We start from the raw sequence: 22602 nt of genomic DNA on the forward strand, positions 1-22602 counted from the left end.
CTGTTTGATCTCCATCTAAGATGGATGTGTTTGAAGGACTTATTTACATGCTATATGGATCACCTGTATTTGATATTGCTATCATGTACTGTACGAACTCTCGAAGCTTAGATGTTGGTTCTACATAGTGTCGGATCGTGCATGATGACCAAACCATCATAAGCCATGCACTACGGAAAGATTGCATTGATCTGACGTCCAAGTGGTATCTAAGGGTAAAAGGTTTCCTGGTAAGAATGATATCGGCTATACATAGGATCATGTTTGGTGGCTCTCCCGCAGTAGCTGCGACTCTTCCTGTATCTTTGAAATAAACACGTCATAAGTTTAGGCGCCCCGACATACAACGATTGAACTTACCCAAGGTCTATCTTGTCCACTCACATACTTCCTCGCCGGACGCTGGAAGCACGACACCCTCTCCACATCCTTCGCATCGTAAAGAGGGAAGGCGATTCCTAACTCATAGTTAACCACCTGGTGAACGACGGGTCATTAGGAAAGATTAAAGAAAGAAAGCCTGAATTGACTGACATTGAGTACTGGGTTGAACCCGGAGCCAGAAAGCGTTCCCCATGCTGAGGGTGTGAAATTATGCGAGCCAACATAAGCCCAGCCAATTGGGTCGTTCTGGATTTCGATGTCGTCGGATTCAGGCTCGGTTTCACTGTCAGACGATTCCTTTCCTTTTCCCTTTGACTGGCGACTTGTTTCAAATATCGATTTCTTGGGGCGGTAGGTCGCGATAATCATCTGGAGAGCCGAATAAATCGAGACCTACAGCTGTACTCGCACTGACATACCTTGGTGTGCATCAGCACTCGTCCGCCAGTGCTATTCGAGTCATGAAATAGCTCTCGAGGAAATTTCGATGCTTCCCACTGGTTCGTGCGGCAAAACATGGTCCCACCTCCCTGTCAATTATGTTGAGAAATATTCAAGAGTGATTGCTGAAGACACAAGACTGACTAGTTCACCAAGGACACTGTCACGCACAGTCTTCAGGCTGGGGAAGACAATTTTCACCGGCGGCCACGACAACTTGGCACGTCTGGCTTTTGGTTCGTCCAGCCAGTCTTCAGCTGATTCTCCGCGCGCTGACCAGTGGAACTCGTTTATCCAGGAAGTCGAGTAAGTTCCTATACTCGAACCCTGTATAGTGTGAACATTTCTACAGCAGAACTAAAGAAGTTTGACCTACCTGAGACTCTATAACGAGATCTTTAGCAGCTTTTCCCTTTCCTGTACGAAGCCCCATGTCACGGACGGCCTTCATCAGCCTGGTATGACCAGTCAGGATGACATTCGGCCATCCTTCATGTTTGCCTGCAATGGAGGGAATGAGTTTAACCTTCACTTTTGACCAATCCCATTTCATTCGCAAGTTGCTGATAGTTTGAATAGGTAGGTTTGGGTGCTGTGAGATTTAGATCAGTAGTGCGGCAAATGAGATTCCCATACGACTTACGTCGTTTGCTAGCATGTTCGCGAGCGCGGGTCGAACGTTGACAGCGCGCAAAACGTTTTGCATAATTGATGGGAAGTCATCGATGGTCTTGGGATCATGTGGGATAGGAGCAGATCGCGGTGGTAGATCTTGCAGCCAAACGGCCTGTCACACTGTTCAAGAACTCCCTCGCGTTAAGTGCAGACTCACATTCTCGATATCGCGCCAATCATGATCAATCAGGTTGGCGGTAGATATGACTACGCGAAGCCGTCCGGTCTTGTAAAATATCTTCGGAAAATCCAATCAGCGTCATGTAGTTATCCGAATGGACTCACAAGCATGAACTGGGCGCGATAAAGTCAGCGGGGCGTTCCAGAATCTGTTGTACCAATCAACCTACTTTCATATGCTGGCAACCTCGCCCATTGCGGAGAAAAGGAACAGTCATAACCCAATTTGGAAGAATATTCTTGATGGTTGGTTGACCTGACTGATCGGGCTGCGCCACGATGATTACTGGAGTAGACGGCGCAAAGAATTCATATATCCAAGAGATAGATGTCGCGTATGACGCTATGATAGCAAAGGATATATCAGATTTCTGAAGGGCTACAGCATCACGCATCATGAATACAGAACACAGGAGATTGAACGCGTACCAAACCCAGTACCTCTGTGAGGCGGAAAGTGGGCTTTCCATCTTGACGGGATTGAGAGTGTTTGTTGGCTGTAGGACGTAGCTCGCCGTTCCAGAACAGTTGTTCAGAGGTTGGTATAGAATTTATAGGAGTACTGGCTGTTCGCGAACTTGCCGACGAGCCCGAAGGGACACTAGATGACGAAGCAGAAGCAATGTTCGCTCGACCATTAGCGTGTCTGTCAGAGGAGGAAATGTGTTGCCTCTTTGTAGGAGGCGACATGCCACCTCCATCATCTGCATCCTGCCCACGCAACCTCTTCAGCCTTTCGAGTCTTTCTCTCTCCATCTGTGCTCGTTCGGACAAAAAGCTTGCTGCTGGGGTACTCCGAGCGCTCTGAGACGGAGGCTCAGGATTATAGACGGATTGCGTTGTGACCCGTGAAGATTCGGTCTTGGATGCTCGAATCGCCTGTAGCAGCTCAGACTGAAAACGATCGTTATCATCATCCTCAGAATCACTGATTGAAATCGCCCTCGAAGATGATGCGTTGGCCTTGGACTCTTTGAGACTCGAAGCAAGCGCTCTGATTCATAAAGTAAGGAGTGGTAAAAATTGCAATAGATACAACTTACCTTTCCATATATTCGTCCATGTGCAGAGCTCGTTCTCGCAGGTAGGTAATTATAATTGAGCATCAGACAAAGCAGACACCGCGTCTCATTGCAAAAATGCACGTGATTCACGCGTGACTTTTCTATTCGACGCGACAGCCTCAATCCGTGCGTCTGCTGGCAATTCGTCTCACTGACAGGTCACCAACGCAAACGAAAATATAAACACAGGACGCGATCTAAATTTACATTTTGAGCTATTTGCACTGTGCTTTCGCCTTATCTCGTACACCAATCCCAAGGACAGCTCGTAGGTACGGCACTGTCAAATTGAACGTGTCTTCAAAAGTTAACACAACCAAGATTTTGTGTCAGACCCATAGATCCATATACTAGCACGGGGGTGTGCGAAACTAAAGTCTATCACGATAATATCAGCATCGGATATCCCAATTAAACACGCCAAATACCGGTAGGATGAAGACTGATTCCCAGACATTCTGCAAGTGCTGCGACAGCGCATGGGAGCTGGTTACAAGTGGTTTGTCATGCAAATATTAAATTCCAAGTCAATTACATATCGAGGCCTAAGCTACCTTGCTTGTCTCGACCTCCCACTCTAAGTATTAAGATACTGGATAGCAAATCTAGCACAATTGCTGAATAAATACGTATGGTAAATTCAGCACCCTGCAGCCGCTCCTGTGATACAGCGGCCAAGGACCGCAGAAGACTTGAGAGATTGGAGACGCCTGTTGACCTCCTGCCATGCGTACCGGATGTGGCGTCCACTGGAGCCATGGATAACGCTCTCAACGGAAGGAAGCATGGTGAAGAGAATGTAAGCGACAGCTTCACGATCCACTATGTGAGAAGTGCGCACATCCAATGTTTGTAGAGATGTATGCTGAAAAGACTCGGCCTGAGAATCGATATCGATATTCAGAGCATCTATTAATAAGTGCAACGTATGCAAGTGGGGAGATTGACGCAGTGCTGTGAATAACCCGCAGAATGTGATGGTGGCTAGACGAAGAAGTGGGTCTTCTAATTTCAGAGAGCGGATGTGCGGCCAACTTGACATGGCTTTCAAAAGAAGGTGATTGTCAAGGCGAATACAACAATGGGGAAAAGCGAGCTGCAGGGTTCGGAGATGCGTGAAACCAAGAAGTTGGGTGATTGGTGTCAAAGAGCTATCTGAGGGCTCCGGAACTCTTTGATCACGGGATAAAATGTCAATATGTTGAAGAGTCTGGCACTGTGAGAGTACATGAAGAAGCTGTTCAGCATCTTCCAAGGGTAAAACACGGGTAACCATTTTGAACTCTTTCAGGGAGGGGAATGCTGAGTTGCGCATGACTGCGATTACGTATGAAGCCGTGGTTACATGGAAGGAAAGAGCCGTGATATTGAGGAAATGTGTGAAAATGAAGTTATCCGTGTCCAACGGGCAACGGACTTCACCACAAATCGCCACTGAGAGAAGGGTAGGGAGGTTCGATAGGTGCTTCCATGCTGCCCAGTCGAGAGGTGGGCAATACAGAGTTACAAGCCGCTTGCACATACGAATACTGTCAGATAGCAGAGACAGCTCGTCCGCTGTGCTTTGGCTGGAGACCTTGATGCTTAGATCCTCCAACGTAGCGCAATAGGCCGTAATTAATTTCAGATCGGGACGAATGAGCGATAGGGAACAACGACGCAGCGTAGGAAGTATGAAAAGATGTAAGTATCCAGCCGGATGTATAGCCATTGATAACGATAGCAGTCTCGGAAATACGAATGTCTTGATAGGGAGCGCTGAAAGAAGGTGAAAATGGTTGTCGAATGGGATTTGCAATGAGCGCACACGGTGGGCGTGACGCAAAAATTGAGGGACTTCATGCTCACATAATGGGCCGATGCCTTCAGAGTACCAAGTGTACTGCGTTTAGACACTCAGTGAGTTAATGAACGAAATAACACGAACAGAGAGTGACTAGTCCGCACTGACCCTTCCGGCATGATGATGATATATCATGGGATGTAACCTCGTTACACAGCCCAGCAGTGGTACTATCCCGTGCATGTCAGCCCAGAGTAAATCCATTGCAGGTTCGTGGAAGGTCCTGCATGTCGTTGCAAGTGTTGCAAGGGATTTCCGAGCCACTGATATCTCGCCATACGATGATGGGTCCAGGATTGTGTTGACATGGGCGAATATGTCCAGAAGGATTTCAGAAACAAGTAGAGCGTGATGCATGGTCATATGTCGATGGAGTAAATCACAGTAAGTACAGCGCAGAGTCCTGCACAACACGGACACGAACAACCTTGTCCTTCAACTCGGAAGCCTGTCGGTGACCACGACTCTGAACAGAAGCGAACAGAACACAACCTCGAAGTGTCGGTTCAGTGACTACTCGCTCATGCCGGATTACCTGATTGCTGATCTATTTCCCAGCCTATCCTCGTGGTAGGGAAAATTCAGCCCGTGCACGTTGTTTCAAAGAGCCCGGTGGGTTAACTTCGGTAACTTAGCGCGGCCTGCGCCCGCCTACGGAAAGTCCCGCGACGCACGCACGTGCACACTATGAATTGAACGACAATTTTTGAGTAGACACATGCATGCACAGATCCATTCCACCATGTGGGCAAGGAAGTTCTGATCATGAATATTGCAAGAATCCCTCAGAAAATCTACATGCGGAGATATATGGAGACTCAAATCATTCAGCTTCGCTACAAGATCACTTCTTAAGATCTGAAAGGTCCATCTCCAGCTCGACCGACTCTACGCGACACATGAACTGATACCATCTTCCCTCTTTACCGGTCTGTCATGATTAATCGAAAGCACCTCCTAGTCGACATGACACTCCAGAACATCAGCCCATCTCCCGCTCAGACTCGTCCGTGTCTGATGTATACCTAATGATTTTCAATCATGCAGACCGGCCCTTTCCTGGGATTCAAGTCGAGGTGTTTTCTTCGCTGCGTCGTATTCACTCTTACTAATGTGGGAATAGCAACTCACCCCAACTCACTTTTGTACAGGTCGGAGCCACTATCGGAGCCCTGCTTGCAACCAAGCAGACATTTTTATCGTTTTCACTACTTGCACAATTGCATAAGAGCAACCACAAAGTCCGTATTTAAGCATAAATCATGCGCACGGAGCTAGCAAGTCATTATGTCCAAAGAAGATGAATTAGGCAGTTTCCCCTTCCATCCTATCCACCTCCAATCTCACTGCTAGCACCTGTGAAGTAGAGAAAGGGGAAGCGGAAGCACAAGGTTTTCGCTTTTGATTCGGACACATCTGACGATCTGGAACGGGATAGCGATATTGGCGCTACAAAGTTTGATCCGGAAGTCATTGATGTCAATGATGAAGACGATTCTCCACGCCGACCGAGCACTAGATAGCTCCAGTGGCGTACATTATTTGTCTTTGCCCTTGATCCTAGTTTCAGGACACGACTATATTGACCAGTCACGGTCAAGAGCGACGATAGGTAGCGGTTTGTGTGTTGATATCTTTCTAGACTGAACATTGAGAAGAGATCCAGGGAACAAACTACGTGGAGCTCTGAATCGAGGGAAAACTTTTACGCTGCATTTCATCATAGGCGTGAGCAACGGGTGTTTTTGTCTGACAATCCTTCCACCGTGACCAACAGCCGTCTTACATCCTCAATTTTTCTCCTGCATTTACCATCAAGTTACCTTTCTTTTTATTTGTGTTAATAAAGATCCCAAAGGGACTAGCACTGGAAAGATGATGACTCCGATGCGTTGCATCTTGCTTGTCTTGGGCGTTATTGTACGTGTTCATGTCAACTTGATAATTCAGCCGGCTTGACAATGAAACAGATTCCAATTCACTACATTCTGAGCTTTGCATATGAGGAATACGGAAAGGCGACATTCATCTCAAGTATCGCAGGAAAATGGACTGGTCCGAAGTTAAGCCCTCCCTACAAAACACCCGTGCCCGACGAGTACTACAAACCTGATTCGCTCATGCACTTACAAGACCGCAAAGCGAACGCCTCGTTTGTCATACTTGTACGGAACTCTGAGCTTTGGGGAATCATGAGCAGTATGAAGCAACTCGAGGATAGGTTCAACAGGAAGTTCCAGTATCCTTATGTCTTCCTGAATGACCAACCTTTTACGCAGAACTTCAAGGAGTGCGCCCTTCTATGCTCGATTTTTTGAAGCTGCTGACGGGCCATAAAGCCACATACGGGCCTTGACCAATAGCACGGTCGAATTCGGTCTCATCCCACCCGACCATTGGCATCAACCATCATGGATCGATGAAGATCAAGCAAGCAAATCTCGCGATGACATGGTTAGGGGCAATGTAATTTACGGAGGTACCTTATTTACTGTTTCAAGTATACGTGTAGTCTGACCATTTTCCAGGTAGTGTTTCGTACGTACGATGCTATCATCGCTGCTTCAAACTAACTGCTCCTAGATACCGGAATATGTGTCGCTTTAACTCTGGCGTACGTGATCGTAATGCGTTTTGGCGAGGTTGTCCAAGCAGATCCTAGTTCTTCTATCGACATGAGCTCTTGCAGCAATACCGGTACTATTGGAGAGTCGAGTGAGTAGACGCAACCGAAGGAGATGCGATGTAGCTTGGCTTACTTTATCTTCCCCAATCAGGCCAGACATTAAGTTGTTCTGCGACGTGGACTATGATCCCTTTCTTGTGATGCAAGACCATAACAAGGTGTATGGTAAATCAAATGATGTTTTCAATTATATACCAGTCTCGAACACCAACAGGCTTTACCATATCAATATATGAAATCCAAGCTACTGTTCCAACGCTATGGAACGTTGTAAAGTGTAAGCGTATTCAGCATTTACTATGATTTCAATTTCACCTTCCTCTAGCTTTCATCAATGCTAATCCTGACTTTGTGACTCCTGGCAATGCGATGGAATTCCTCTCTGATGATGGCGGAGAGTCCTACAATATGTGTCACTGTAGGTTACTGCTCATCGCGGCGTTTCCCTATGCTAATGAAATCACGTGGCCAGTCTGGAGCAACTTTGAAATTGCAGATCTTGATTTCTGGCGAGGCGAGGCATATTCGAAATTCTTCGAATATCTTGATGAGCAGGGTGGATTCTATTATGAGGTGAGTCTTGTGTTTGCACGCTTTTGAAAATGACCTTATTTGGAATAGCGTTGGGGAGATGCACCAGTTCATAGCATCGGAGCTGCACTGTTCGCGAAGAAGGAGCAAATTCACTTTTTCAATGACATCGGGTATGAACACGAGCCCTTCCTGCACTGTCCACAGGGAGATGTGTACACCAAAGGAAAATGTTGGTGCGACCCTGATGAGAATGTCGGCAAGTATCTCGATTCTCCATACAGATGTTTAACTACCACTGAAGCTCGTTTCTTCAGACTATCAGCGGTATTCATGCCTGAAACGATACGATAGGCTATTCTCGTAGGTCGAAATATTCAGTGCTATCATGGCGTATGTTCCTAGCAGTGATGTGTATGCTGCACTCCACGATCTGTCTAGTACTATCTGAGACATATTCACGATGGACTGACTGCACCTAGTCATTGATGTGATTTTGACTTAGAGACGAAAACACGTCAAAGTACGGAGCTGAGTCATCGAGCGGATTGAAGTTGATATTACTGATCAGTCTTCTCTTGTAGTACTAGTACGTGTCAGACTGACCGTCTCAATTGAAATTTCAAGCCACATCGCGTTTCATGATTTAAGAAATAAGACAGCACTCTTCATTTTGACAAGTCACCTCATCTTCAGGGCTCTGGTAGCTCGGCGCCGGGCGCGCATATACACTCAACGATACTATGCCTATCTCTTTAATTCCACGCATGCCGTTCTTTGCAAATATTGTTCCCCATCGCAGAGCGGATTCTAACTTGATTCTAGGACAAAACGGGCAACCGTCAATCATAAATTCGGACCCTCCAGCAGGACTTGGAGATGTTCCATACAACCCCCAAGGCAGCCGCAGGCCGGAATATGCACCACAGCCGGCTACTCAGATCAGTCCTGACCCTATCAGTGCAACCGGGATGCAGACAGGAGGCCAGTTGACACAGTCTGAGGCATTTATGACTACTGTCCCCGCCTTGGCAATGACCTCAGCTACGGCAACTGACACAATATCCTCATCGCTTAGCAGCGCGACGTCAAGTTCCTCATTTTCATCACAGACACGTACCACCACTAGTACTCCATCCAACTCCTCAAGTAGCACCAGCACATCCACTCATCCGACAGCGCTCGTCTCTCCCGCTTCCATGCATACTTCTCGAACTGAGCTCTCCGCCCCGTTCTACGTTGCAATCATCCTTGGCACTGTCTGTGTCCTCGCTTGTTGCTTGGCATTTCTCGCCTGGTGGATGCGTTCGCGCGCATCAGTGCGAAAGACACAAGACGACGACGAACTTTGGACAGCGAGGGATACACTCGAAGACGGCCCCGAGCCGAGCCTGCAGATGCACACTCCGCACGAAGAATCTGAGTTTTACCTCCCTGCATCTCTCGTCCGGAGAAATACTGGCGATCCTTTTTCCAGCCCCATAAATGCGACTTTCTACAATGCCTCAAGAACGGTCGTTGGCAATGTCCACCCGCCCATGGAGCAACGACGACCTGCACTCGCGAATTCCGCAAGCGCGTTCAGCGTCCAGGAAAACCCGCGCACACTTGGTCGGCTGCAGGTAGCAAATATTGCCCCTGGCGACCTGACGTCTGGTGACGAGTCGAGCCACGGTGGCCCAACGTTTTACAGCACAAGGGTAGCTGAGTTGGGCCCGCCGAGAAATGCTGTCCAGTATCCCACACAAAATTTCCTACCGCAGGGAGATGGTCTACCGCAATTTCTCCCCTCGCCGAGGCATGTCCAGCGCACGCCTAGAGAGAGGTTACGACCAGTAATGGAGAACACACCAGGCATCGGTCCTACAGACTGGCATGATATACCACTCCCTGACGAGGCCGAACCTGGGCCTCACGACGTAGTAGTGAATGAGCATCGGCCTCCGGAGGGTTGGGCTTCCGCCCTCAAGTCCAACTTCATGACCGCATTCGGCACTGTTGCTGGCAACCGCACGCAACGGCCATCAACATATGAAGAAAGCGACATTCCGTTGGGGTCTGCAAAAATCTATTCGCTACAACGATTTCCAGATCCCGAATTCGACATACCTCTCGCTGGTCACGATCCGCCGTCATACTCTACAGAGGCCCAGCTGAACGACGATGTAAACGGACTGCGCATTCGTGGACTGGGTGGCCATCCCCGAGAACGAGTTTCCTCCCCCGACGTATCGCAGTCAAATCTAGAACCCAGCGATAGCCAAGTAACACTTCGCCCAGACATGACACCCGTGTGGACACACGAGTCCCGTGTACCGTTGAAGCACAACGCAGCTCCTATTGGTATGGCCAAGGATAAGAGCCATGCTTCGTATGTCAGTTCCAGCAGCGTTTACACCTCCGAGTCTATAGCTGCGGCCTCAGCGAACCTGAAGAATTACGGGTATGGGTTTATACAGTCGCACCAGGCGCTTTCTCCCAGTGACATTCCGAAATCGCGCACGAACACGATGCAGTCTGAACAATCCAAAGTGTCGTCGCGGAAGAGGGGTGGGCAGCGGAGACGTTCAAGGCCTAAGCCAACTCGGCATGAATCATCGTCCGCGTCTTCCATGATATCCTTTGGGTCAGACTTGCTACGTCCACCCCAACCTGGCTATTTATCCGGGAGAGAGAGTATGGCAAGGAGAGCGTTGCTGGAAAGAAGACGGAAGATGCTGATGTACGAACCTTTGGACGAGTAGCTTGATGCCTTGGTATCCTCCTGGGTCAAAATATTTTAGGATTTGTCGTCCGTGTTATTACAAAGATATATCAACAAGCTGTCGAGACTGTGATGTAGATAACCGAGGAAATAAATATTGGGAAACGAGAGGAGTGATAGCTGAATATGAAGTCTACTGCGTCTAGACATGGCACATACTCCTTCTGTCTTCATTGCTTGGCCTTGGCAGCCATCTATATTGGCAAGGTCAGAAGGTGAACTTGTCACGTACGAATTGAAAATTGAACGCACCAGGTTAAGGGCAGAGCCCGCTTTGAACCACTCAATTTGACCCTCGTTGAAGGAGTGAGCAAGAGAAATTTCCTGCAAGATTATCCCGTCAGCACAAAACGCCATTACAGAAGCCAGTAACTCACATCCTTGCTACCATCCGCATGCTTGGCAATAAGAGTCAAGTTCTTTCCGGGGCTGAAGGTATCCAAGCCCAAGATATCAACTTTGTCACTGGGCTGAATCTTGTCGTAGTCCTCAGGGTTAGCGAAAGTGAGAGCAAGCATGCCTTGCTTCTTCAAGTTTGTCTCATGGATACGAGCAAAAGACCGGGTAATGATTGCAAGACCACCGAGGTAGCGGGGCTCAAGGGCAGCGTGCTCGCGAGATGAACCTTCACCGTAGTTGGAGTCACCGATAACGACCCACTTGATGCCCTTGTCACGGTAGTAAGCAGCAGTCTGGGGAACTGGACCGTATTCGCCGGTGATCTGGTTCTTGACCTTGTTGGCCTCGCCGTTCTCAGCGTTGATAGCACCGATTAAACAGTTTTCTATCACAGGGTGAGATGAAAATCTAGATACTTATTGGGCAAGGCGACTTACGCGAAATGTTCTCGAGATGACCGCGGTATTTAAGCCAGGGACCACCAGCAGAGATGTGGTCAGTCGCTAGACATACCAATGAGGCGCAGTGTGAGGACTCGAAGATGTAGTTCACTTACTGCACTTGCCCTTCACCTTAATCAGAACAGGAAGGTCAGCTGGAGTCTTGCCATCCCAAGCCTTGAAAGGATGGAGGAGTTGAAGACGGTCGCTCTTAGGGTCAACTGCAACTGCAACGCTAGCACGGTCTACAGGAGGAGGCTGGAAGGTGTTTTGGCCGGGGTCGTAGCCACGAGGAGGAAGTTCATTACCAGTAGGGTCTGAGAACTTGAAGGGCTTGCCGTCAGAGCCAATGAGGGAGTCCGAAACCGGGTTGAAGGTAAGGTCACCAGCGAAAGCCATTGCGGTTACAATATCCGGGGAGGCGACGAAAGCATGGGTGGCGGGGTTAGCATCGTTACGGCCGGTGAAGTTACGGTTGTAGGAGGTAATAACTAAAACCCACTAGTTGGAAAACGTAAAACAATGATACAAACAACGTACTGGAGTTGACCTCGCCCTTCTTAACGTCTTTCCTGTCCCATTGACCGATACAAGGACCGCATGCGTTAGCCAGGACGAGACCGCCGACGTTTTCGAAAGCACCGATTTGACCGTCACGTTCAATGGTAGCACGGACTTGCTCAGAACCAGGAGTGATCGTGAACTTGCTCTTGACATCGAGACCATGCTCGGCAGCTTCACGGGCAATGGAAGCAGAGCGAGACATGTCCTCGTATGAAGAGTTAGTGCAGGAACCAATGAGAGCGACCTTGAGTTCTTGGGGCCAGTTGTTCTTCTTGACCTCCTCTGCGAATTTCGAGAGCGGGGTAGCGAGATCAGGAGTGAAGGGACCGTTGATGTGAGGCTCGAGTTCCGAGAGGTTCTGGGCACAGAAGATCAGTCAGGACAATCATGATATCAACAACATTACAAACAATCTCGATGTTCTGGTCGTACTCGCAGCCTTCATCAGCCTTAAGGTTGTGTGAAAAGCGCTGTGCGTATTGAGCAATCTCGGAACGCTTGGTAGCGTTGAGATAGTCAACCATACGACGGTTGAAGGGGAAGAGCGAGGTAGTTGCGCCGATTTCGGCACCCATGTTACAAATAGTGGCCATACCCGTGCAGGACAATGACTCCACACCAGAACCGTGGTATTCAACGATGGCACCAGTTCCACCCTTGACAGTAAGAATGCCAGCGACCTTCAGGATGACGTCTACGAACGATTAGCCATGCAAGAGAATCAATTCAACATTGCGCGCACCCTTGGGAGTAGTCCAGCCTCCAATCTTGCCAGTAAGGTTCACACCGATAACGTTAGGGCACTTCAATTCCCAGGGAATGTCCGCCATGACGTCAACAGCATCGGCACCCCCAACACCGCAAGCAACCATACCCAAACCTCCCGCATTAGGCGTGTGAGAGTCAGTACCGATCATAAGTCCACCGGGGAATGCATAGTTCTCTAAAATAATTTGGTGAATGATACCAGAACCCGGCTTCCAAAATCCAAGACCATACTGCAAGCCAATGAGCAAATACAAAGAACTGAAGTCGCAACCAACCAACTTTTGCTGTGGCAGTAGCCAAGAAATCGTACACCTCTTTGTTGAGATCAACGGCACGTGCCAAATCTTTAGCACCACCAACTTGAGCTTCTATCAAGTGGTCACAGTGAACTGTAGTCGGAACAGCTGCTGTGTCCATGCCTGCAGACATGAATTGTAACAGAGCCATCTATGATTACGTCAGCGATGAGACATGTAGTGACGTTATGGGGCGAACCTGGGCAGTAGCATCCTGACAAGCCACCCGCTGTTGATAAAGATATAATAATTCAATGATTACTCGCAGTAGAAGATAAACGTCAGGCATACGTCAGGGCGGAGCTTAAGGTAGCTTGTGCCTCGGACAATGTCCTGGTTATGAGGATCATCCAAGTGTCCGTACACTATCTTTTCCGACAAGGTAAGCGGGCGCTGAAGCCTGCGGAACAGTTTGTGCATCAGAAGTCAGATTATAAGTCCGGTAAATTGTTTCAATCACCTGTCACGGACGATGGCGAGGTTATCCTCAATGCGCTGGTAGTTTATGTATGCACCCTTCTCGAGAAGCGACATTGGGACTTTGGTGTCACCAATTCTTGGGGCAGCAGTGGCCATCCCCGCGGCCAGCCGCTGCAGCGAGCGCACCGCATCGCGCGTTGAGGAAGAGAGGATAGGCATCGTCGAAAAGGCCGACGAGCAGCTGTGTGTACGACAAGCAAGTTTGAAGAAAAGCGTGAGCTCGGCAATTCGCGTTCCGATATTTACCAATTTATGCTTGTGATTCATGGGAGCTTGACAGCCAATCACAGCCATTTTTATTTGTAAGACTGTTCCCGCTACAGCCGAACAACTTGCCGCTTTTGATGATCTCCGCCGTTATGCTTCACTCAACAAACCGCACTTTCGCCGACTGCCAGGCACTTGCCCCAGATGAGTCCCCGGACCAATCCTGATCAACCCCGGGCTATATATCCGATGAGTCACAGGTTTCAGACACATACGCTAGGTTCATTCAATATCGCCGAAATACCGACGATTCACGACGGAGGCCCGTCGCACAATAGTAAGTATGGGTCCAAACATCGCTGCGTGGCTGTGGGAGCTAACTACAGGTCCTGCAGCGTACCGGCAGTTACGGCCGCCGCACTTCCCTCAACCCTTCCACGCTCATTACCGTGGGTGGTACTAGGTGTACACATTGACAGTGATGTACTGACGCCTCCGATGAGCACCGGTTCTTGAATCCAACGCGTTCAACGTAATTTTCGGATTAGCGGACCAGTAGCAAAACTTCCCGCATCAAATATTGACAGAAGCGTATCCAAAGCTAGTACCTTCCAGACCCCGGGCAACAAGTGTAAACTGCTGTGCTGCTTCCCTCGTTTTCTTCGGCGATCGAGACCTACTCGCAATTAGTACAGGGACCAGCTAGTATGACAGGCATTGACAAACCCAATGATAGCTTTTACAAAAGTTCGCTTCGCCTCCGGGCTTGCCTTCGACTGCACAAAGTCATCCTGCACTCATGTCAGACTTCATCACAGAGCAACAACTAAGACATACCGCAAACAAGATATCAGTCATCCACGTTCTCGTCTCTGCCGGGAACTTGGATGCTACTATAGATAGCAATTCTATCAGATTCTGCGTCGCGGATCTTGGCGCCACACCCGCGAAGCCACACAGGATGGCTCGTATGATCGGCCGACCATGCCCTTGAATTAGTATTGTACTTGCATCTCCAAGATCATCACTACTAGCTGTTCGTCTTATGAGCGTTTCCTGACACCAACAAATGAGAGGTGATGACATCAGCACAAAACGACAAGTACCAGAAAAGTGCATGTTGCAACAAGTGAATATCGCTCTTGCAGCGACAGTGAAGTCACAGAACATTGCATCAACGCATCGAGGGCGCCGACTGGCAGTCGATAAAACCCCACAAGGAAATGCTTTGCAATCTGGGTGATTTAAATCAGCTTTGCATCGGGTCTGCGATTCTACTCACGGTGTCCATGCATCCGAAAAAGGCTTGCACGATGTCAGGATTCTATGATGAGAAATCATCAGGACTCTTGTTCAAAAAAAAAACACAAGGTACACACAGCTTCCATCGACCCAGGTTGTCCCAGTACTCCTAGCGATGCTTCCAGCAACACTGGCAGTAGAGTCGAGATCACCCCCAGCGCCTCAGGACTCGGTGTGGATTTGAGCGTTGAGGTTGAAAACAACGTCGGTGGATCAAGCTGAATGACGAGCATGTTTGCTAAAGACAGCCATACAGCCGTGAGTTGCCTCTGGCATGCAAGACATATGATCTCGAAAATCGGAGCTGCAGGAAGAGAAAGCAGGGTGATATCCGAAGGCAAAGAAGTTATCGAACGGAAAAAGTCACTCAAGGCCTTGTTCAATGTCAGTCGAATAATGCGTAGAAATACACTGGAACATACATCTGAGACACCTGCATCCATGGACCAGTACGTTGCTACATTTCTTATCGTGTTGAACAAGTCTTCACGAACTTTTACCATGGTGTAGTCATCACGTGCTCGTTGTAGGCGCTCAGCCTCGGCTCTCTCTTCGGGCGATTCGTCAAGGATAAGCAACGAGTCTTGCGTGCGTGTAAGACCTTTGGCTACCCCTGACAACGTCTGAAGCTGGGAGATGATTATGAAACGAGTTTCGTCCACAAGCTGCAGAAGACAAAATAATTCAGCCTCGAGGAAACCGTGTGACTCAATACGAACCTGGGAGGAACTGTGAAGAGCTTGTGCAAGTTTTTCGACCACTGGGATAACAATCGCCTGGATCGGTGGAATCTCCTCTTCAGGTGGCAATGCTTGTATTACGCTCGCAATTGATTGAAGAACCTTGCTTTTTTCCGTATCCTGGGCATGTTTGCATGACATCAGTGGAGATATAGACCATACATGAATCTCACGGACCGGGATACCACTCAATCCGGCATGCAGCTCTGCGAATGCGCCAATATGAGGCGCAAGCGCAGCACGATTAGCATCGCACAGATCACGAAGGGCATTTGCAGCCGGCAGACATAACGCAGGCTCTGGTAGAGCAGCGACGACATAAGAAATGGCGTTCATCAAAAGAGACGAAGTTGAGGTGGGTGTCGGTGCTTTGGCTTGGGTTGTAAACCATGTCGAGTAAGCCGCTGAACACGAAAAGTCAGGAAGGCGATCATGAGTCAGGTGTGCGATGCTCCTACCAATCAGGCCAAGCATGGTCCTACGTATTCGATCCTGACCTGAAGTTGGCAAACGACCAAGCACATCAGGTCCAAACAGCCGACCGAGGAAGGGGTTGTCTTCCAGCGGTACCGCTTCTTGAATTGACATGATACAGTGCAACGTGGCTTCAATTTCCTGATATTATGTATTAAATGAGTATTGTATAAACTGAAAGAACCGCTCACCTCCCACCCTTGCAATCCATTCTGTTGCGCAAAGCGCTTTTGCATGTCCTCGAGGAAGTAGCCCAACATATCATTGCGCAGGATGTAATATCTGGGGATGAATCAACATAAAATACAGACATGTCGATCATCTTATTCACGCATTGATCAGAGTATCACCGACATCCCTCCGATATCTGCAAATTGTCAATGCCATGTGAATTGATGAACATTGCTCTTACTCACACTTGAAACCGGTCGATTTCATCTACGAAGGATTTCAATTCAGCACAAAGCAGGCAAACGTAATATAAATCTGTCACCTTTTGCCCAGTAACCGAGAGTACGCTGGTCTGGCCACATCACTTTCCTTCTCAGTATCTCTACAAGTTGAACGTATACCGCATTCACGATGGTCCATTGTTCCTTTTCCTTGACATCAAGAAGCGAAGGTATACCGTCCTGTTCCTCAGCTTGGTCTTCGTACTCCACGCTCCACAACGACTCCTGAAAGAGGTACCAAAAGCCAAGGGTCATCTCGCTCTCCTCTTCGTCAACACCGTAATAACCCGGCAGTCCAGTATATTTCAAAAGGAGGTGCAAGAACCTCTGCACAAAGTAGGCGCGCCGGTAGGATGTTCCGGGTATGGGTTTTAACGATGTGATGTTGGAGGCAAAATACATGGTGGAGTGATCTCCCAGGGCGACCAGTAATTTGCAAAGTGAATGAGACACACCATCGACTGAACCGGCTGTATATCAAATAATGGTGAGCAGTCATATCAAATGAAGATGTGCGACCATCGAGGCTCACCGCGATCTCCATGAGCATCAAGCCAAACAAGGAGCGGCTCCGTCAACGTTCCTGTACCCGCGCCTCCAGCCAACGAAGACCTCGTCATGATCTCCTGTAGAACATCAGAAGCCACCGAGAAAGTCGACTCGTCAAATCCAGACTCAGGCGCGGGCGTCATTATCGTGATCAACAGTGGAATAACAGGTGTAATGTCACTTGTGTGGCGCGTTGAGTCGAGAATTGAACAGAACATATGAAAGAACATTACTCGGCTCGTAAGGTGTATATCCACGCTTGAAAGCACTTGAGTGCGGATTGCAGTTCGGGCAATATGAGAGTTGGTCGAGTGATAGATGTTATTACAGCTTGAATGACCATTGGAGAAGCATCCAGAAGAGACTGGTGCATCTGCATCCTGGAACGAAATTGGTGACGAGACAGAGTGAATCAAGTCGTCACACTCACTTACTAGACCCTAAAAGGTCGGCTGTTTCAACCTCTTCAGCAACTATGGTAAGGAAGGCAAGGAGTTGTTCCGGAGGCATGCCAGAGTAAGAGAGAGAATTGACTGCTGACACTATCCAGTCTGGCCACCTTGAAGGTGAACCCGGTGCAAGGCGGAGCGCAAGTGATGTGATCTGCAAACGATCACTAGACGGACTTGAATCTAGAACTTGCACTTACTGCAACAAATAGTTTGCGGCATACTACCTTGCCCTTTCCAGTTAATATGGAGTGCGAGGTGAGCTTGAGCAGTAATTCTCGTAGATGTTCGGCGTTTTCCTCAGGAAACGAATCCCTGCAGCAACAGCAGCCGATCAGTACCATTGCAAAGAGAAAAATGTAGAGCACTTGCCAATCACGCATGATCTTAACTTGCGCGGTATGCGCGCCAAAGAATTGCACGTTCGGGTCTGGATGTTCGAGGAAAGGTACAACTAACCCCCATGCTTCAGGTCGTCTCTGAATCTCGACCAGCTCTTGCTGGATTCGCCGTTGATCCACCTGGGCATGTGCACTCGAATATGCTTGTTGTATCAACTGAGGAAGTGTCGTAAATAATTTTCTTAAAGAAGTATAGACTTGAAGTACGTACTTGAGCTGCTTGTTGCACGTCAGGAGGAGACAAATCTGGGAGGAAGTTTCCGGACGACATTGCATATGCAACGCGCAAAGATTTCAATGAAGAAGCTGTTAAGTCACGGCTTGTGTGATAGACTTCACTAGTAGATAATCTGCAAATTGATGGAAGAGAAGGGATCTATCCTAAGGCCTAAGGACTCGATCGGGTGTCACTGAGACAAGCATGTTCAAGCAAGTTCAGTTCTTATCAATCAACGTTCAACTTCCAGCGGGCGTCTCTCAGCAATTTGACGCTCGCATGTTTATATTCCAAGACTCATTGACTTCGTCAGAGATTTGTGTTGGATAGAATCTGTTCTCCAGATTTCAGACGCGAGGACCATGCAAATTATAGTGCCCAAATTTGACGCGGCGCAGCTGGGTGGCCTTTTGCACGCCAACACCTAATTATGTAATCATCGGGCTCTACTTGTTTGCGAAATCCTCGAGATATTCAAGCTTATATGCCACATGATCACTCGTATCACAAAGTGTCATTAATATTGCTGTAGACATCCAGCTTATAGCACGTCATGCAAACCATTCTACGAACCCGCAATAAATCAGCTTTAAACTGTCATCTATGGATTAAATCCACGGCTAGGCTATGTGATAAGGTTGCGTCCAATAATGTACTGTATAGAGGCGAGTGTAGAGTATCGCGCGCTCTGTTCATCTCCTTTCGTTCAGTAGTATCTCACCGAGCAACTGAACACAGCGCACCTGGTACAACCCTCCTTACTTTGACGACATCGAACCATCATCGGCGAATCAAGCTTGTCAACGCTTGCGTCACACGAGATAGATGGTACTGATACATCCCTGCGGTACGGCACCCGCATTATTATTCTAGTTCATCGCCATGCAGGGCACCGCCAACCATAGGTCGCGTTGTCGTACTCCTTGTCCGGCTCTTGCTCGTAGTAGCCGACGTCCGATTCAGTGGAGACGCTTCAATAGCACCGCGGTGTTTGTTTACGGAGGCGGCAAGGTATGCTCCTAGTTTTTTGGCCTGTCAGGCATTAGTGTTAAAGAGAACCGGTACGCAAGAAGCCCACTTTTGCACACATAGTCTTCCAATTAGCTTCTACGCCACCGTTTACAGCGAGCAATAGCAGCGGTTCTCTTTCATCCTGTAATTCTGAACTAGCATCATCGGCAGGGATGTCAACTATTCGTCCAAGCTACGCGTGACTTGTCAGTAAACATTCACATAAAGGTGAGAAGTACAGGAGTACGCGTGAGCTCGGAAAGAACAGAAAAAGAAAAGCGTCAACCCACCTCACTCTCAACCATCCCCATCCCCTTCTTAACCCCTTCTTAACCCCTTGTCTCAGCCCACACTTCAGCGCTCAACCCAGCGAATATCCATATCTCATCTTTTGACCTGTGTAAACACATCGCCTGAGAAGACCTACTACCGAGCGCGTGTGATGATGCAGTACTACATCCTGGGCTCCCTCGTAATGGTGGAGTACGGCATGATTATGAAGTATGTCCATTGGTGCTCGACGCGTGAGCATTGAGAGCAGTCCATTTGCATTAGGATGTGTAATCATCTGCGTCGTGTTTCTTTCATCACCCCCACTCCCACTCGCTGTTGACGAACAAGCAAAGGAGACAATTGCACCCTCTGGTGTTAAAAGGAGGCGGTGTGAATGGTGTCGGTGGGTGAGATAGGTTTAAAGTGTTGAGAGGCTTATGTAACATCGTAGCAGTGGTGTTGTTAGTGAACACCAGGTGAACACGGTCAAATATTTTAGAATCCTTCATCAACAAAAGTGGCAAGGCGGCAATCTATGGGAGTGGCGTAGCTAAGCTGCTGGCTTCCATTTTCAGATGGAGCTGAGCATTGCTCTATCGATATCAGATCGATGCATCGGGCTCTACTCATTTTCGAAATCCTCCTAGAGATATTTAAGCATGTCAATGCAACCCAGGACCCAATCGCCTTGTTTCTTCCGAAGATATCGGCGCCAACATACCTTGCAGCACTTGCAAGGACGTGTAAAACATTCTACGAACCCGCCATGAATGAACTGTGGGCTGAAATCTATGGATTAAATCCACTGCTAGGCTGTGTCACAAGGTTGTATCCAATAATATACCGTGCAAAGGTGTGTGCAGAACATTGCGCTCTGTTCATCCATCACTGAGTCCTAAACACAGCGCCCCTCGTACAAACATCCTGACTTTGACGACATCGAACCTTTATCGGCGAATGAAGCTCGTCAATTCTTGCGTCACGCTGCCCGCGTACGCTCAATACATCTTGAAGTAGCATTTAACCATCATTTTCGTCTTCTGTCAGTCCTCCCGGAAAAGACATGCATGTTTCCGAGGCTGCAGTCGTTATTTACGGCTTCGCTTCCATGTCCGACTAGATATCTGCATCTTTTTCTGTCTCCCACCCTGCGTCGTTGTGTCCTTTGCGCCATTGTTTCGGATCTCAAATTGATTGTAACCCGGTGTACTGCTCTCGAACACTTATACTTGATGAGCAGCGGTCCCACCTCATCAGATACGATGTCCATTTTATCTGACAGTGTCCGTGTGTGCAAGCGGCTTGTAACTCTGTATTTTCCACCTCTCGACTGGGCAGCATGGGAGCATCTCTCCAACCTCCCTACCCTTTTCACTGTCACAGTTGATATGAGGAGTATGGTCACTTCCCCATCAAATCTCGATAATATCTCCCTCGGACCCTTCCTCAACCTCACAGCTCTTTCTTTTAGGGCACAAACGGCTGCGTACATCACATCACTCATGCAACACTCAGAATTCCCTTCCCTGAAAGATATCGTCATTTCTTTCTGTCAATTCCCTTGGGCAGATGCTGAGCGGTTTTTTTATGCCATATCTCAGTTTAAAGCATGCCAGACCCTTGAAAAAATTAGGATAACATCCTGGTGTTCGGGAGGTCAGGATCCGGACAACTCATGGACAGCAATCACACATCTCCGTCGTTGTCCGCAGCTCCGAGTCTTGAATCTCCAATGTCCTTATTGCTGTGCCCACCTTGACAACAACAGTCTTTTGGAAGCCATGTCATGTTGGCCACACATCCGCTCTCTAGAATTAAATGATACAAAATGTCGTCAAGCCACCATTACATTCCGTGGACTGTTCGCAGCGCTCCGTCAATGTCCTCATTTGGATACGCTCAGAATGTTGATCGACGCCATGAATATTGACGTTGACCCTACAACGGAGCCATCATCATCTCGACATACATCGCTTCAACTATTGGATGTACGCTCCGCTAAGGTCGTGGATACAGAGGCTGTTGCTCGTATCATCTTCTCTATGCTTCCTTGCGTCGACAAGGTCTACCATGCCCCGGATTCCAGCCATGCGAATGCGTGGCACGAGGTCCGGAACTATCTCAAAGATCTCAAATCTTCCGCAGTCGTTGAGAGTCCTTGATTCAAAAATGCAGCTGCAGAGGCCTATATCCGTATTCAGATCTGGTAGGAGTTGTCGTCAATTGTTAGGATATAGGAAGTGGAAACGAGCGATGGAGATTTGCGATGAACGTCTTTACTGTAGGTGATCTATACATACTCCACGATTTGACTTCAGACCATACTTCATAGACTCAAGCAATAAAAACAGATCGCAAGAGGCTTGCGAGCGTTGAATGATCAGCCAACGTGACTAGGCCGAAGGTTGTTTGTTGTACAACGTTCTACTGTACCACTTCGATTATGCATGTGGTATTTGACGTTCAACTGATGATATTTTCGTCGTTCTCTTCGGCCTGACAGCCCTTGTCAACGCTGGGGTGCCAGCAATAAACCTCGCCTCGCGTCAAATCGCATCATATCGGCATACAATGTTCACATGCTGCTCGGGAAACTATTACTCTGGATGACAACGTCGAGGCCCTTGTCCGTCTCGCCTCACCTTGAATCATATCATATTGTCATACAATATCCACAGGAGGCTGAAACTATTACTCTGGATGGCAAGTGTAACATCGGGAGAAACTAAGTCGAAGCCGAGGTAAGTCTAACTTCGCATCAGATCTCACATTAATATTGTTGATCTTACAATGTGCATATCTAAATCACCCGCATGGTCCCCTTGATGTTCAGTCGCACATGACTCCTACCTAACACACTGGCAACACAAATGTGAACAAGATGATCCTGGAAGATTCTGAGATTTTCGTACAATTTCTTAACATGTTTCCGACCGGTTTGTCAAATCCTAGTAAATGACATCCGCGATCTCTTAGTTGGTGATCCTAGACAACTTATCACGCGTGGCACGA

The 22602-nt window shown here is 48.2% G+C and overlaps 7 protein-coding genes across 7 annotated transcripts; 3 read left to right on the top strand and 4 right to left on the bottom strand.

Annotated features, from left to right (window-relative positions):
* Positions 1 to 7: 7 nt before the first annotated feature.
* Positions 8 to 2743, bottom strand: EDB93DRAFT_1301650 (tyrosyl-DNA phosphodiesterase-domain-containing protein; the record flags this gene model as incomplete). Its single annotated transcript, XM_041454694.1, has 12 exons — positions 8 to 303; positions 361 to 477; positions 535 to 753; positions 804 to 914; positions 970 to 1152; positions 1202 to 1417; positions 1469 to 1612; positions 1658 to 1738; positions 1786 to 1794; positions 1851 to 2051; positions 2110 to 2674; positions 2724 to 2743. The coding sequence occupies 12 exons, from the start codon at positions 2741 to 2743 to the stop codon at positions 259 to 261; spliced, it is 1911 nt and encodes a 636-aa protein (XP_041304503.1). The 3' UTR covers positions 8 to 258.
* Positions 2744 to 3194: 451 nt separating this feature from the next.
* On the bottom strand, positions 3195 to 5193 carry EDB93DRAFT_1166399 (uncharacterized protein). The gene is made up of 2 exons (XM_041450201.1): positions 4696 to 5193; positions 3195 to 4626 (listed from the first exon to the last, which is right to left on the bottom strand). Exons 1-2 carry the CDS (start codon positions 4948 to 4950, stop codon positions 3385 to 3387), a joined length of 1497 nt encoding a protein of 498 aa, XP_041304504.1. The 5' UTR covers positions 4951 to 5193; the 3' UTR covers positions 3195 to 3384.
* A 1157-nt stretch (positions 5194 to 6350) lies between these two features.
* EDB93DRAFT_754439 (glycosyltransferase family 15 protein) lies at positions 6351 to 8359 on the top strand. Its single transcript, XM_041457337.1, has 12 exons — positions 6351 to 6507; positions 6558 to 6877; positions 6927 to 7066; positions 7116 to 7125; positions 7171 to 7201; positions 7250 to 7302; positions 7365 to 7438; positions 7488 to 7550; positions 7599 to 7691; positions 7746 to 7846; positions 7895 to 8063; positions 8122 to 8359. The coding sequence occupies exons 1-12, from the start codon at positions 6463 to 6465 to the stop codon at positions 8169 to 8171; spliced, it is 1149 nt and encodes a 382-aa protein (XP_041304505.1). The 5' UTR covers positions 6351 to 6462; the 3' UTR covers positions 8172 to 8359.
* On the top strand, positions 8354 to 10566 carry EDB93DRAFT_754490 (uncharacterized protein). The gene has a single exon (XM_041457338.1). It carries the CDS (start codon positions 8548 to 8550, stop codon positions 10546 to 10548), a length of 2001 nt encoding a protein of 666 aa, XP_041304506.1. The 5' UTR covers positions 8354 to 8547; the 3' UTR covers positions 10549 to 10566.
* A 172-nt stretch (positions 10567 to 10738) lies between these two features.
* On the bottom strand, positions 10739 to 13611 carry EDB93DRAFT_1242185 (aconitase family-domain-containing protein; the record flags this gene model as incomplete). Its single annotated transcript, XM_041451985.1, has 12 exons — positions 10739 to 10762; positions 10821 to 10892; positions 10946 to 11352; positions 11405 to 11470; positions 11524 to 11898; positions 11948 to 12329; positions 12382 to 12665; positions 12714 to 12969; positions 13019 to 13186; positions 13235 to 13264; positions 13327 to 13435; positions 13496 to 13611. 12 exons carry the CDS (start codon positions 13609 to 13611, stop codon positions 10739 to 10741), a joined length of 2289 nt encoding a protein of 762 aa, XP_041304507.1.
* Positions 13612 to 14295: 684 nt separating this feature from the next.
* Positions 14296 to 18360, bottom strand: EDB93DRAFT_1242186 (armadillo-type protein; the record flags this gene model as incomplete). The annotated part of the gene is made up of 20 exons (XM_041451986.1): positions 14296 to 14398; positions 14449 to 14513; positions 14560 to 14778; positions 14829 to 14957; positions 15005 to 15046; positions 15102 to 15398; positions 15447 to 15689; positions 15744 to 15884; positions 15942 to 16168; positions 16223 to 16379; positions 16430 to 16520; positions 16570 to 16605; positions 16655 to 16676; positions 16732 to 17160; positions 17223 to 17419; positions 17473 to 17619; positions 17670 to 17842; positions 17889 to 18003; positions 18061 to 18245; positions 18301 to 18360. The coding sequence occupies 20 exons, from the start codon at positions 18358 to 18360 to the stop codon at positions 14296 to 14298; spliced, it is 3078 nt and encodes a 1025-aa protein (XP_041304508.1).
* Positions 18361 to 20043: 1683 nt separating this feature from the next.
* Positions 20044 to 22076, top strand: EDB93DRAFT_754580 (uncharacterized protein). The gene is made up of 3 exons (XM_041457339.1): positions 20044 to 20443; positions 20496 to 21871; positions 21923 to 22076. Exons 1-2 carry the CDS (start codon positions 20201 to 20203, stop codon positions 21750 to 21752), a joined length of 1500 nt encoding a protein of 499 aa, XP_041304509.1. The 5' UTR covers positions 20044 to 20200; the 3' UTR covers positions 21753 to 21871; positions 21923 to 22076.
* Positions 22077 to 22602: the final 526 nt, after the last annotated feature.

Source organism: Suillus bovinus (assembly GCF_016758785.1).
Source record: "Suillus bovinus strain UH-Sbo-P2 chromosome Unknown EDB93scaffold_60, whole genome shotgun sequence".
In the NCBI taxonomy this organism is placed as follows: Eukaryota; Fungi; Basidiomycota; class Agaricomycetes; order Boletales; family Suillaceae; genus Suillus; species Suillus bovinus.